This window comes from Leucopleurus acutus (genome assembly GCF_964270905.1).
Source record: "Leucopleurus acutus genome assembly, chromosome: 1".
NCBI lineage: Eukaryota > Metazoa > Chordata > Mammalia > Artiodactyla > Delphinidae > Leucopleurus > Leucopleurus acutus.
In genome coordinates, this window is record NC_139142.1 from 54,142,056 (window position 1) to 54,158,323 (window position 16,268).

The window sequence follows — 16,268 nt, forward strand, 5'->3', positions numbered from 1 at the left end:
GAAGATTTTTAATCACAGTTTCAATTTCATTACTTGTGATTGGTCTGTTCATATTTTCTGTTTCTTCCTGGTTTAGTCTTAGAAGGTTATACCTTTCTAAGAATTTGTCCATTTCTTCCAGGCGGTCCATTTTATTGACATAGAGTTGCTTGTAGTAGTCTCTTAGGATGCTTTATATTTCTGCAGTGTCTGTTGTAACTTCTCCTTTTTCATTTCTAATTTTATTGATTTGAGTCCTCTCCTTTTTCTTGATGAGTCCGGCTAATGGTTTATCAATTTTGTTTATCTTCTCAAAGAACCAGCTTTTAGTTTTATTGATCTTTGTTGTTTTCTTTGTTTCTATTTCATTTATTTCTGCTCTGACCTTTATGATTTCTTTCCTTCTGCTAACTTTGGGTTTTGTTTGTTCTTCTTTCTCTAGTTCCTTTAGGTGTAAGGTTAGATTGTTTGAGATTTTTCTTGTTTCTTCAGGTAGGCTTGTATAGCTATAAACTTCCCTCTTAGAACTGCTTTTGCTGCATCCCATAGGTTTTGGATCATCGTGTTTTCATTATCATTTGTCTCTAGGTATTTTTTGATTTCCTCTTCGATTTCTTCAGTGATCTCTTGGTTATTTAGTAACGTATTGTTTAGCCTCATCATGTGTTTGTGTTTTTTATGTTTTTTTCCCTGTAATTGATTTCTAATCTCGTAGCATTGTGGTCAGAAAAGATGCTTGATATGAGTTAAATTTTCCTAAATTTACTGAGGCTTGATTTGTGACCCAAAATGTGATCTATCCTGGAGAATGTTCCGTGCGCACTTGAGAAGAAAGTGTAACCTGCTTTTGGATGGAATGTCCTATAAATGTCAATTAAATCTGTCTGGTCTATTGTGTTTTAAAGTTTGTATTTCCTTATTAATTTTCTGTTTGGATGATCTGTCCATTGGTGTAAGTGAGGTGTTAACGTCCCCCACTATTATTGTGTTACTGTCAATTTCCTCCTTGAAAGCTGTTAGCAGTTGCCTTATGTATTGAGGTGCTCCTATGTTGGGTGCATATATATTTATAATTGTTATATCTTCTTCTTGGATTGATTCCTTGATCATTATGTAGTGTACTTCCTTGTCTCTTGTAACATTCTTTATTTTAAAGTCTGTTTTATCTGATATGAGTATTGCTACTTCAGCTTTCTTTTGATTTCCATTTGCATGGAATATCTTTTTCCATCCCCTCACTTTCAGTCTGAATGTGTCCCTTCGTCTGCAGTGGGTCTCTTGTAGACAGCATATATATGGGTCTTGTTTTTGTATCCATTCAGCAAGCCTGTGTCTTTTGGTTGGAGCATTTAATGCATTCACGTTTAAGGTAATTATTGATATGTATGTTCCTTTTACCATTTTCTTAATTGTTTTGGGTTTGTTTTTGTAGATCCTTTTCTTCTCTTGTGTTTCCTGCCTAGAGAAGTTCCTTTAGCATTTGTTGTAGAGCTGGTTTGGTGATGCTGAATTCTCTTAGCTTTGGCTTGTCTGTAAAGCTTTTGATTTCTCCATCAAATCTGAATGAGATCCTTGCCCGGTAGAGTAATCTTGGTTGTAGGTTCTTCCCTTTCATCACTTTAAGTATATCATTGCCACTCCCTTCTGGCTTGTAGAGTTTCTGCTGAGAAATCAGCTGTTAACCTTATGGGAGTTCCCTTGTATGTTATTTGTAGTTTTTCCCTTGCTGTATTCAGTTCTTCTTTAATTTTTGCCAATTTGATTACTTTGTGTCTCGGCGTGTTTCTCCTTGGGTTTATCCTGTATGGGACTCTCTCCACTTCCTGGACTTGGGTGGCTATTTCCTTTCCCATGTTAGGGAAGTTTTCGACTATAATCTCTTCAAATATTTTCTTGGGTCCTCTCTTTCTCTCTCCTCCTTCTGGGATCCCTATAATTCCAATGTTGTTGCATTTAATGTTGTCCCACAGGTCTCTTAGGCTGTCTTCATTTTTCCTCATGCTTTTTTCTTTATTCTGTTCCATGACAGTGAATTCCACCATTCTGTCTACCAGGTCACTTATCCGTTCTTCTGCCTCAGTTATTCTGCTATTGATTCCTTTTAGTGTATTTTTCATTTCAGTTATTGTGTTGTTCATCTCTGTTTGTTTGTTCTTTAATTCTTCTAGATCTTTGTTAAACATTTCTTGCGTCTTCTACATCTTTGCCTCCATTCTTTTTCCGAGGTCCTGGATCATCTTCACTATCGTTTTTCTGAATTCTTTTTCTGGAAGGTTGCCTATCTCCACTTCATTAGGTTGTTTTTCTAAGGTTTTATCTTGTTCCTTCATCTGGTACATAGCCCTCTTCCTTTTCATCTTGTCTATCTGTGAATGTGGTTTTTGTTCCACAGGCTGCAGGATTGTAGTTCTTCTTGCTTCTCCTGTCTGCCCTCTGGTGGATGAGGCTATCTAAAACGATTATGCAAGTTTCCGGATCAGTATCAATTTCTGATCACTCATTAGATGTATTTTCTATTTATCCATGTGTTTTATTATAGGTATTTTTTGTTGTTTTTAAAATTTTAAAGCTAGGAAGAACTCCAAGGATCATCTGTTTAATTTTTAAGTCTGACCTAGCTACTTACTTACATCAATAGTACCCTTAGCAGCCTTGTGCTTTGAGTTTGTTCTAGGAAATCTGCAGTTGGATCCAGAGATTTCAATAACTGGATTATTGTTCTAAGGGTCTAAGTTAATTTGAGGCCACTTGGGTAGGGCCCCCTAGTAATTCATAAGAAAACTCAGAGTAAATTTAGTTTTTATAGTCCCTAGTTGTACACACTCCTGGCCAGTGTTTCTGCCAGAGAAGTCCTATACCAGGCTTTAGGGAATATTCAGTATCCCTGTCCTAATTCAATAAGGTTTATATTTTAGCAAAATCAATAAGTTAGGTAGTCAGCGAGAGAAGTGTGAGAGGTAACCTTTCTCACACGTAAAGAACCTTTTCAACCTCACGCTACCTAATCCTAATATAATTTCTTCCTGAGTAGTCTTGTAATCTGATCACATTGCGGAGATCCCAGTGTAGAAAGAATCATTTGTTATATTAGAGGCTTGGAAATATTAACAACAGAGACTGAGTTTATTTAATGTAAATACACAATTCAGAATTTGCAAAGGCTGTTCACTTTATAGAGCAGTTAGTATAAATGACTAAATCCTTATCAAAATGTTTTGCTGACTCTTAAGGCAAGATCGGTGATTCTGATAAGAAGCAAACTATTAAGATAACTGCCAAAGTGGGAACTCTTAAAAGGAAGCAGCAGATGAGGGATTTTCTGGAACAGTTGCCAAAAGATGACCATGATGATTTTTTCAGTACAACACCTTTGCAGCATCAAAGAGTACTGGTAAGCATCTTAAATGTATGAAATCATTGTTTTCTTTATACTGACTTTTTTATCTTTCATTTTATGTATGGTTAGTGTTCATCCCTAATATTTAGGCCAAGGATTGATAGCCCTCACTCATATGCCAAAGTATAGTATAGTAAAGTATAGTATAGTATAAGAATCATTCTGATGCCATTCTCATCAGTGGCCAGAGTCTCCCCTTAAGTGGGGTTCAGAAGTAATGGTTGTAGAACCAAATAGAAAATCCAGAGATAGACCAAACATATATATTTAAAATTCATATGCAGTGAGGCAAACTTAAAAAGGGGGGGTGATAAGAAAAGATTATTACCTACTGCATAGTAAATTGGGAGGAGGGATTAAGTGACAGCATAAGATTGACAGATTTGAATGTATACAAGAATTTTTGTAGTATGAAAAATCACAAAACTAAAAACTTCAGTGACTGGGATAAAATATTTGCAACAGATAAAGACAATAATATGTATAATATGAAGAACTCATTCAGATGTTACTGGAATAATAAAAAGTATCAAGCTCACAGGAAAAAAGTAGGCAAGAAAAATTTAAAAGGCTGAATGAACACCTAGGGGCATTTTAACTAGCTATCAAAGGAAAACAAAGTAAATTATATACCTTCTAAATTACAGAATCTTTTAAAAAATAAATTAAAATATTCACTAACAAAAAGCAGTAGGCATGTTGATATAGTCATATGTCAGTGTATACATAATTGAATCTTATCTTTTGGAAAGCATTATGGCAGTATATGAGAGCCATAAAGATTATATCTATTCATGGGAGTTTATCCTAAGAAATTCAAAAGAAGGCAAAAATCTTCACAAAGATACTCCTTGTACATTTATCTTCACAGCAAAAAGCTGAAAACAATCTGTATATCCAGTAAGGATGTACTTCATAAACACAGTTAAATATAGTGCAAATATTAAGTGCAAATCTGAGACTTTGTAGACTCTAAATATAAAATGTTAAGAATATTAAGATTAAAGTAATGCAGAAATGGATGTATATAGACAACTGGACTATTAAGCATAAAAACTGAGATTTGTTTTAGTGAGCTACACTTAAGGGTAATTTTTTCATCTACCCATTTCACAATGTTGTTAAATCATCTCCAATTTTAAAAGGCTACACAGTGCTTTAAGAATTTAGTAATAACATCATTATATGAGCTCTCTTTTTGCCTACACAGGTTATGAAGGAAGGAATTTTAAGGGAGCCATCTGAGAATCTTACTGTGTTCTTTGCACAAAAACCATGGTCCTTTAGGCATTGTACCCTTTATATTCCCCCATCATTTCAGGTTCTATATTTGTTTTGGCCTAAATGCAACAGTAGCAACATTTTGAAAGCAATAGAAATAGAAAGCAGTGAATTAGTTCATTTTCTGTGGCAGAAGTCCACTGTTTCTAAGGTTTTAATATAAAGGTAAGTAAAATCTTAATTAAGGATTGAATTGCTGTTTATTGGAAATATATGCATACAAAAAGTTTAATACTGCTTGACTGTCTATTTAGTACCAAGCATAATAGTAAATCAATTACAGTTTTGTTTTGTTCTGTCTACACAGAGGTCAGTATACTTGGTGCATAGGCCAAATCTGGCATATCACCTTTTTTTGTAAACAATATTTTATTGTAACACAGACATGTTAGCTATGGCTGCTTTCCTGCTTCAACAGCAGAGCTGAGTAGTTGGAATAGAGACTGTATGGACCACAAAACCCTAAAATATTTTCTGTCTGACTCTACAGAAAACATTTGCTGACCCTCGTCTACACAGTGCTAGAAATGTGTGTCCATTATCTCTGTTTTACACAACAGAAACTAAGTTTTTTAGAGGCCAAGGCTCTGTTCTCTACCTACTAATACTTTTAGTTACTCAGTTGTGAAATTATAAGACAGAAAACAACTTATCATCTCCCCCAAAAAACAATTTGTGATAATGAGGAATTCCGTTTTTAGGAGTGCCTGTCAGTAATATATATTTGCTTTCTAGTTACCAAGTTTCCGGGACAGTCAAGAAGAGGATGATATTCTGCCAAATATGGACAGAAATCCAACAACTCCATCATCGGTTATCTTTCCACTGGCAAAAACTCCTCAGTGTCAGCATGTCAGTCCTGGCATGCTAGCCTCTATAAATAGGTAAGTATTTGTGCATATGATACTGTAATTCTCTGCATCAACTTTTAATATTCCATGAGTTGAAGAGAGTAGATGTCAGTAATGAAAGGAGTGATCATTATTTTTAAAAAATCATGAAAGAATAGTTCCTAGAAGTCAAGGATGGACAGTTTCCACAAGGAGGGATGTTATTCAATAGTGTCAGTACACAAGTGACACTTTCTGTTAGATTCTAGATGGGTCAAAGTTTTGCCTGTAAAGAATTAAACTATAAAATATACCTTAAAAACACCTTAGAGAATTATTTTACAACCTCAGAAGAACCAGAAGCCACTAACAAAAAGTATGATAAAGTCAACCATACAGAAAATAAAACATTTTACCTGGTACCAACCACCATAAACAATCAAAAGACAAATGACAGTCTGAGAAAAGAATTTGTGGAACTCATCACAGGAAAAAGGCTAATTTCTCTGTTATAACACTCCTACAAATAAACAAGAAAAGGAAAGCCATTCTCATGCATTACTAGTGAGAAGGTAAATTAGTTCAGTCTCTGCAGGCAGTAATTTGTTGATATCTATCAAAATTATAAATGCATATGCTCTGACTTAGCAGTCCTACTTCGAGAATTGTGAATGTACAACTAATTCATTGCAGTATTGTTTATAATGACAAAAGACTGGAAACAAATGTCCATCAATTAGGGACTAATCAAATAAATTCTGATATATTATGTAGCCATAGACATTAATGAAGAAATTCTTTATGTACTTAAAAATGTCCAAGATATATTAAATGCAAAAAGTTAGATGTGGTTAATTATGTGTTACAATTTGTGTAAATCAGGACTGTGTGTGTGTATATACTTGTGATTGCTTTTATGTGATTAAATATAAAACAATTGCTTTTATGTGATTTAAATATATTGCTTTTATGTGATTAAATATCTCTGAAGGGATACATAAGCAACTGAAAACATTGGTGATTCTTAGGGAGAAGAACTAAGATAGCTTGGGACAAATAAGAGGAATACTTTTTTGAATTTCACACGATTTGAATATAAGCATTATTTTTTAATATAAATAAATAAAATTAAGAAAACATATGGGTGGCCAACAGTCATAACACAGAGAAAAAAATGGAAAATGGTAAAAATGAGGCCTGAAAATAGGCTATTCATTTGGCAATTAAGCAGGCCAGTGCTGATCTTAAGAGCAATTTCCATGGGGTGTGAGAGATAGAAGCCAGATGATCATGACTGAAAAAAAAAAAGCACTTAGTACGCTCATGAAGCTTAGTGAAATTTTAATTTGCATTTATTCAGCAAAAACATAATTTTTCCCTAGCAATCCACAAATTATTTTTAATTTAGTATTTAGTGCAGGTGAAAGTGTATTGAGCATATAATTTTTTTAATTTTTTAAAATTTATTTTATTAAAGTATAGTTGATTTACAATGTTAATTTCTACTGTACAGCAAAGTGATTCAGTTATACATATATATATTCTTTTTCACATTCTTTTCCATTATGGTTTATCACAGGATATTGAATATAGTTCCCGGTGCTATACAGTAGGACTTTGTTGTTTATCCATTCTATATATAATAGTTTGCATCTGCTAATCCCAAACTCCCAATCCATCTCTCCTGCACCCCCTCTCCCCTTTGGCAACCACAAGTCTGTTTTCTATGTCTGTGAGTCTGTTTCTGTTTGGTAGATAGGTTCATTTGTGTCATATTTTAGATTCCACATATAAGTGATATCATATGGTATTTGTCTTTCTCTTTCTGACTTAACTCCACTCTGTATGACAGTCTCTAGGTCCATCCATATTTCTGCAGATGGCATTATTTCATTCTTTTTCATGGCTGAGTAGTGTTCCATTTTGTATATGTACCATATCTTCTTTATCATCCATCTGTCAATGGACATTTAGGTTACTTCCATGTCTTGGCTATTGTGAATAATACTGCAATGAACACAGGGGTGCATGTTATCTTTTTGAATTATAGTTTTGTCTGGATATATGCCCAGGAGTGGGATTGCTGGATCATATGGCAACTCTATTTTTAGTTTCTTGAGGAACCTCCATACTGTTCTCCATAGTGGCTGCACCAGTTTACATTCCCACCAACAGTGCAAGAGGGTTCCCTTTTCTCCAAACCCTCTCCAGCATTTATTGTTTGTAGATTTTTTGATGATGGCCATTCTGACTGGTGTGAGGTGATACCTCACTGTAGTTTTGATTTGCATTTCTCTAATAATTAGTGATGTTGAGCATCTTTTCATGTGTTTGTTGGCCATCTATATGTCTTACTTGGAGAAATGTCTATTTAGGTCTTCTGCCCATTTTTCGATTGGGTTGTTTGTTTTTTTGTGGTTGAGTTGTATGAGCTGTTTGTATATTTTGGAAATTAAGCCCTTGTTGGTCACATCATTTGCAAATATTTTCTCCCAGTCTGTAGGCTGTCTTTTCATTTTGTTTATGGTTCCCTTTGCTCTACAAAAGCTTGTAAGTTTGATTAAGTCCCATTTATTTATTTTTGGCTTTTATTTCTGTTGTTTTGGGAGACTGATCTAAGAAAACATTGGTATCATTTATGTCAGAATGTTTTTGCCTATGTTCTCTTCTAGGAGTTTTATGGTGTCATGTCTTATATTTAAGAGTTTAAGCCATATCGAGTTTACTTTTGTGTATGGTGTGAGGGTGTGTTCTAACTTCATTGATTTACATGTAGCTGTCCAACTTTCTCAACACCACTTGCTGAAGAGACTTTTTTCCATTGTATATGCTTGCCTCCTTTGTTGAAGATTAATTGACCAGAGGTGTGTGGGTTTATTTCTGGGAAGCATATAATTTTGGACACAGTTTTTGGTAAGCACTTTGGCCAAATCATTAGCTTTAAAATAGTCATCCCTTTGGCCCTTGAATTTTATTTCTGAGGAAATATGAGGTTTGGGCAAGTATGTATGCACATTTGTATGAACAGAGATGTTCACCACAAAACAATACTGAAAATTTGGAAATGACCTAAATGTCCAACAGTAAGGAAAGTCAAGAAATGAGGATTTGTTGGACTTCCCTGGTGGCGCAGTGGTTAAGAATCTGCCTGCCAATGCAGGGGACACGGGTTCGAGCCCTGACCCGGGAAGATCCCACATGCCATGGAGCAACTAAGCCTGTGTGCCACAACTACTGAGCCCATGCTCTAGAGCCCACGAGCCGCAACTACTAAAGCCTGCGCGCCTACAGCCCCTGCTCCGCAGCAGGAGAAGCCACCGCAATGAGAAGCCCATGCACCCCAACAAAAAGTACCCCGCTCACCACAACTAGAGAAAGCCCGCATACAGCAACGAAGACCCAACGCAGCCAAAAATAAAAAAATTAATTTTAAAAATAAAGAAATTAGGATTTGTCCATATAATAGAATAATATATAACAATTTAAAATGATGCCTTCAAGAATTTTTAATGACATAATGTTCAGTGGATAATTTTTAAAAGCTAAGAAATAAAACTACATACAGTATGATCCCAGTTTACATAACATGTATTCATAAGAGAAAGGAAATTTCTTGACCAAAAATATCACCAGCCATTATCTCTATATTGTAGAATTACACTGATACAGGTTGTCACGTTATTTTTTTATATGTATCACTTTTATAATTAAGGAAAATGGCTTTTTTTTCTTATAGAGCATATGGTGGGCTCATTTATATCAAGAATATATTTCCTAAAACTTCTTTATTTTTAAAATATGAGTTTCCTAGACCTCTTCAATCTCTTGACTTCACCAACTCTAGCAGTTAGTTTCCTTCTCATAACAATATTAAGTTACAAAACAGTTTTTTTTTATTAATCCCCAAGTCTCTGGTTTGTTCAGGACAACAGACCCATGAGATGCTGATCCTGAACCACTGGCTAGGCTTATACACCTGCTATGCAGCAGAGTTTGTGGTTCACATTAATATCTTAATATGTCACACATTTACACATTTCTACACGTCATACCTTTAAGGTTGCTCCCAAATAGTCATAAAGGAAAGGATAGTCAATCATATAGGATCTTGAAGCCAAAAGAGAGAATTAGAATTGGTGTTCAGCTGGATTTACTGTCATAAGTAATTGTTGGGGAAATTGAGAACGACATTACATGTGGCTTCAGTTTTCATCTGTAAATTATGAGTCAAGCTTATTTGCAAAGAATGAGAAGGGAAAGAGGTAAGGTAAAAAGAAATGAAAAAAAATTCTTAGTTGGTATGGGGGATATAAGAAAGATGTAACTATGTAGAAATAAAAGGCTTATGAGCTGAACTGAAGACTAAACACAGTTGGAAGCCATAAATTAATTGAGGGCTTTCATCACCAGACTTATCCTTAAAATGATCAACTTTTAAGATTCAATCTGGAGAGGGAAGGAAGACATGAATAAGAAAAAGGAGTGAAAGGTATAACAAAAGCGAATCAAGGGACAAGAAGTCTGTGAGTTTTAGAAAAGACAGGCAGCAAGATAGAGATTGGAAAGAGCACAAATGGGACAAAAGACAATGGGTAAACCATCATTTCCCAAAACAGTCTTAGATTGAAGCATTTTGTCTATTTCCATTGGTACATGATTGCCTTTTTAAAAATGGAAAAGAAAATGTACTTTTAAAATATTGAAACATTTTAAATTCATTTTGTCAGTTGCTGTTCAACCTGTGGATAAAAGTATGGTAGTTAATGTTGACCTGTTATTTTATATTTAAACAGGGCTGACTGTGATAAATATGTTTTTCGTATGCAAAAAACCCATAAAAGTAAAGGTGGCACTGTCTGGGGCAATATCAAGAAAAAAACAGTAAGTATTTTTATTCACCATTCATTTATTCAACATATACCTATTGAACAACTATAATATATGGCAAATTATTTTAGTTATGTTATATAACAGTCCCTGCCTTCAAGTTGCTTACAGCCTAATACAAGTAAATTATGAGGCTATGAGTGAGGTAAGTACCTAAGTGCTGTAGGATTATGGATGGCAGCTCATAGACTGAAGCATTTGAGCAAGGTGAGAATTTTCATTTGAGGAGTCTGGCAGGGTGGAAAGAACACATATAGGTTAGAGACATTTCACACAAAACAAAAGCATATCTATTTAATGATTGGGGAATAATCCACACTAATTGAGTTGTGATTGTCATAGAATAAGAAATTTCATTAAATCCTCTGCAGGTTCAAAATGGTTTCAAATTTTTTCAGATTCAGCTACTTGATTTTATGTGTGTGTGTATGTCAATAACAGAAAAAAATTTAACTCAAAATCTAATTACAGAAAAAATTTTAATTCAAAATTGCCTTACAGTGATCTGTATCCCTTTGAGAAAAGATTAGGAGAATCCTCTTGAATTAATTTTTAAATTTTTAATTTCTGATTTTAATCTGAATAATTTATATCCAGATAAAACTATAAGTATTCTGGAAAAGCTAATTCACCTCAAATTTCCTCAAAGTAAATAGCCATTCTTAGAGAATGATAATTTCTGGATGGAGGTAAAATGGGAGACTATCTTATTCCCTGAGGGTATATTCCTTCTGACCAGGTTATGGCCATCTTTCTCCCTCACCCACACTGAAATATTTATATTGCACACCTGCTAGAGTATAGTTCCTCTCAGAGAGTCTCTAAACTTAACATTAGGATTACCTAATCAGACCTAATCTTTGTAGGCTTTATTTGTCCGCAGGAAATGGTAGATACCTCTGGGAACCTTGGTTTAAAATCAGTCTGGAGACTAAATTCTTCAAAAGAAACCTCTACTCCATAATTGAAGGTGTGGGCAGATGCCCTCTCAGTGTTTCTCAGATTTTCTTTTTCCAGTCCATTCCTTACAAGAATGAAATTTTGGTTTCATTTGTAGCCAGTGAGTGTGTGAGGATAGAAAGAACAAAGGATTTAGTATTAAAACTTCTGATTTCAAGGTCTGACTCCATACCAGCTTTATGACAAGGCAAGCTACTTGAGCTTTCTAATCTCATTTTATTCATATGTGGTATGAAGTGGGGATCATGATGATATTGTATCATTTAGGATCTCTGTTGCCTTATTGATTTTCTGTCTCGAAGATATGTCCATTGATGTGAGTGAGGTGTTAAAGTCTCTTACTATTATTGTATTCCCATCAGTTTCTCTCTTTATATCTGTTAGTGTTTGTTTTATGTCTCTGGGTGCTTCTATATTGGGTGCATATATATTGACAAGTGTAATATCCTCTTCTTGTATTGATCATTTTATCATTTTATAGTGTCCTTCTTTATCTTTCTTTGTTTTAAAGTCTGTTTTGTCTGATAATGAGTATTGCGGCCTCTGCTTTCTTCTCATTCCCGTTTCCATGAAATATCTTTTTCCATCCCCTCACTTTCAATCTATGTGTGTTCTTTGCCCTAAAGTGAGTCTCTTTGTAGGCAGCATATTGTAAGTTCTTGTTTTTTTATCCGATCTGCCACTCTGTGTCTTTTTATTGGAACATTTAGTGCATTGACATTTAAGGTAATTATTGATAGATATGAATTTATTGCTGTTTAAACCTTGTTTTTCCATTGATTTTATATTTCTTCTTTGTCCCTTTTTCATTTTCCTTTTGCAGTTTGATGGTTTTCTTTATCCTTGTGTTCTTTTTGGTTTTTGTGCATCTATTGTATGTTTTTGATTTGTGGTTACTCTGTTTTTCAAGTATGTTAACCCCTTCCTATATCTACTTGCTTTAGACTGGTAGTCATATAGGCTCAAACACATTCTAGAAAAAAAAATGTACATTTTCTTACTCTCCTCCCCCACATTTTTATTATTTTGATGTCTTCTTTTACAGCTTCATGTTAATCCTTTTGCTGTTCATTGTGGTTATCATCACTTTCATAGAAATTTTTTGATTTTTTTTTTTTTTTTTTAGTCTGTGTCCTGGCTTATTTAATTGATTTACTTTCCAATTGTGATTTTCTCTTTCCTATAGATTCTTGCTTCTTTTCTATTTAGAGAAGACCTTTTAGGATAGGTCTTACTTTAGGATAGGTGTACTCTTAGTTTTTGCTTGTCTGAGCAATTCTTTATCTCTCCTTCTCTTCTAAATGATAATCTTGCTGGGTAGAGTATCCTAGGTTGCAGGGTTTTCCCTTTCAGGACTTTATATCCTGCCATTCCCTTCTGGCCTGCAATGTTTATGTAGAGAAATCAGCTGATTGCCTTATGAGGGTTTCCTTATAATTAAATCTTTGTTTTTCTCTTGCTGCCTTTAGAATCCTCTAACTTTTGCCATTTTAATTATGTCTTGGTGTAGGTCTGTTTGGGTTCATCTTGTTTGGGACCCTCTGTGCTTCCTGTACCTGGATATCTGTTTCCTTCTTTAGGTTTGGGAAGTTTTCAACCATAATTTCTTCAGATACATTTCAATATCCTTTTTTCTTTCTTCTCCTTCTGGGATCCCTGTTATGTGTAGATTGGCATGTTTTATATTATCCTATAGGTCTCTTCTGTTGGTTTCATTTTTCTTTTCATTTGGCTCTCTGCTGTTCTAATTGGGTGATTTCTCTTATTCTTTCAGATCACTTCTTTGTTCCTCTGCATTATTCATTCTGTTATTCATTGCCTTTAGCTCAGCTTTCATCTCGGCAAATAAGTTTTCCAATTCTTCTTAGTTCCTCTTTATAGTTTCTAGTTTCTTTTTACAGTAATCTTCATTTCTGTCAATAGCCCTTCTTAATTCCTTCAGTGTTTTCATTATTTCCTTTCTGAACTCAGTGTCTATTAGACTGAAGAGGTCTGTTTTGTTCTTTCAGGAGAATTCTCTTGATCTTTTAATTGGGAGTGATTCCACTACTTCTTCATTTTACTTTTATTTCTCTGACTCTGTGAGCTTAGGAGAAATAATTATTTATTATGGCCTTGAAGGGCTGTTTTTATGTGGGAGCATCCCTTTGTAGCCTGCATAAGTCTAATATTTTTGGTGCATGGGCTGTTTCTAGTAGGGATGCCTGCTGCATTTTCCTTCAGTGTGTGCTGGCCGGGGTCCTTTTCATAGGGGGTATGACTCGTGTGGTGACTAGAGCCTGCACTGGATATTGAGCAGGGTCTCTTCTTTGCTCTCTGGTTGTCACAGCCCTGTTGGGGGCAGCATCTGCTCCCCAGTTGTTGGAATAGAAGCCCCTAGATCCGTTTCTGAGCTGCAGTGTGAGGTAGGTGAAACTGGAGCTCTCCCACTGAGAGAAGAGCCACTGAGTATTCCATTGCTCGAGCTGTCCACTGGGGGGTATGCTCTGTGTGTCACCTGTGCGAGCCCACAAAGTACACTGTCACTGGCACTGCCCTTGGCCCCGCCTCCACCGTGGGAATGCAGGTAGTCGGCTGTGGTGTCCCTCAGACACTGTGTTCACAAAGCTGCCAGCGCAGATCCACTAAAGTTAGGTACCAGGACCACAGCAGTCACATACCTGGACCCACCATGGGAGCTATGGAAGCAGCCCAGACCCCAGCCCTGCCTCTGCGTGCAGTCACACACAAAGCCTACAGCTGCGTGGCGGCCTGGCTTCCACATACACCCTCGGTTGAGGCCCTATAACTACTCTCCAGCCCCTTCAGGCTCTCCCCGTTTAGCCAACCCCCGTACTCTCCCCAGGTGTGTCCTCTGAAGCCCAACCCGGTCATCCCATTGCTCCCTCCCAACACACACACACACGCACACGCACACGCACACACACTGAGGTAGCACAGGTCCTCTGTGCTAGTCTCTGTCTGTTCTGCCTGCCACCAGCTGGCTTCTGTGCTCTCTTCCAGGCCTATGAAGCTCCCTTTCTGTCCCAGCTGATCTTCCCACCAGTTAAGGGGTTTCCCAGGGTGCGGGAACGTTTCCCCTTTTCCAGCTCCCTCCCAGTGCCGCAGGTCTCATCCCAATTCCTTTATTTTTTCTTTCATCCTACTGGGTTATATGGAGATATTTCTTGCACTTCTGGGTGTCTGATACCTTTTGTCAGTGTTCAGTAAGCTATCCTGAGAAAATGCTCCCCATGTAGATGTATTTTTGATGTATTTGTGGGAAGAGGTGAGTTTCATGTCCTTCTGTTCTCCCATCTTGGTTCCTCCTCTTGATCATGATGATACTGGTTTATCTCATTGAATGATTTTTGAGGGCTAAATGTTGTAATAGTGTTTTGACTCATTTCACAGGAAAAAATACATTTCCATGGCAATCTATGAACACGAGTTTGTGTATCTAAAGTTTCTTTCAATAATACTTATCCTTAGTACAGTGGGTATACTCTGTCATGTTTTCTTTTCTGTTCTATTCATTTTCATTTTTTAAAGATAGTCATGGCCAGTAGTTTAAAAAGCACTGATGTATATATAAGCATGCATTATATACTTAAAATTTGCCATATAAATTATTATTTTAGCCAAGAATTTAAAGTACAGAGAATTCAAATTTTGCTAGTGTAATGGAATAAGTACTCAGTAGATTTTGGCAACTTTCAGAGGCTATCCTTTAACCACTGTAGCATTAGTTTGTAATGTTTTATTGGGATAAAGCATGCTGAATTTTGTCTACATATGAAGCAGGCTTCAGAGGAGGCATCACTTAGCTAATATGAACTCTCTTGTAGATTGAAAGTGATTTTTCAACTCCACCATCAAGAAGAAAAACCCCATTTAACAAAGGTAATATACTTACATCTTTCTTTTGTAGCTCTGTTCTATTATAGGGTAGTCTCTTTATTAACATAGTATTAAAATTAATTGCTTACAAGTGGGCAGATCTACCAATTGGTTTCCTGTTATTTTCAATTTCATTGAAATTGTTTTTAGAAATATATTAATCTTTTTATTAAACTTCTCTTTACAGAATTAGCAGAAAACTCTGGTATTGGAAAACTTTTCACTAATGCTATGGAGTCTTTAGAGGAAGAAGAGAAAGATTCTTATTTTTCGAACTCTGATTCTGCATAGTAAAAATGAGAATACTTCCAGGATGTTTATCAAGAAGCAGACAGTGTATCTGTATCTTCATTTGAAGGATGTATTTTTTTTTTTTATAATGTAGCTTCATATGAAATTGCAGACTCTTTTTCATAGGTTTCATGTGTTATATATAGATGTCTCTCATAAACATCTTAGTCTGTTTACTTTAAGAAAATCATGTTCCATACAGATTTTTTTCAGAAGCATTCAAGAAAATGTTGCTATCCTTAAGGGGAGAGGTGGGGGAGAATTAAAAAATAGATTGTATTGGTAGCTACTGAGTTCATGAAAACTTTAGGTTACCAGTTGTCACCACTTGGTATAAAAGCCAGAGTTGATCTAATGTTTCAGTTATCAGTACATGTTGTTTAAACCATTTGACAAGCTTTCTCCTGATTGTTTTTCTTAAAACTTGTGATTGGCATATTCATGAAACCTATGTAAATTTAATTTATTGCTTTTTCAGTATTTTTATTAGGTAGAATAAGAGAACAGATTTTGTTGTATTCTTAAGCAGACATGGTGTAAATTTGGTCTCAGTATTTAAAAGACTGGATTAGACAAACATTCAGGTTATAGGTCTTTTACTGTAAGGAGTCAAGTTACTATGTCATGTCATAGTAAACACTGTTTTCCTTTCAGACAGCTTCTTTAGAAATAAACTTCTTTTAGCATATTATGCCATTATGCTTTAAAATTTGACATAGGGCTTCCCTGGTGGTGCGGTGGTTGAGAATCTGCCTGCTAATGCA

At 35.5% G+C, this 16,268-nt stretch overlaps 1 protein-coding gene across 1 annotated transcript in view; it reads left to right on the forward strand.

The window, feature by feature from the left end:
* MIS18BP1 (MIS18 binding protein 1) overlaps nt 1-16,166 on the forward strand; it is a 59,673-nt gene extending 43,507 nt beyond the window's left edge. The window contains exons 11-15 of the mRNA XM_082841224.1: nt 3,210-3,370; nt 5,393-5,541; nt 10,281-10,368; nt 15,162-15,216; nt 15,401-16,166. Of these exons, the coding sequence (XP_082697350.1) occupies nt 3,210-3,370; nt 5,393-5,541; nt 10,281-10,368; nt 15,162-15,216; nt 15,401-15,504 (557 nt within the window). The 3' untranslated portion in view covers nt 15,505-16,166. The remainder of the gene's footprint in view (nt 1-3,209; nt 3,371-5,392; nt 5,542-10,280; nt 10,369-15,161; nt 15,217-15,400) is intronic.
* Nucleotides 16,167-16,268: the final 102 nt, after the last annotated feature.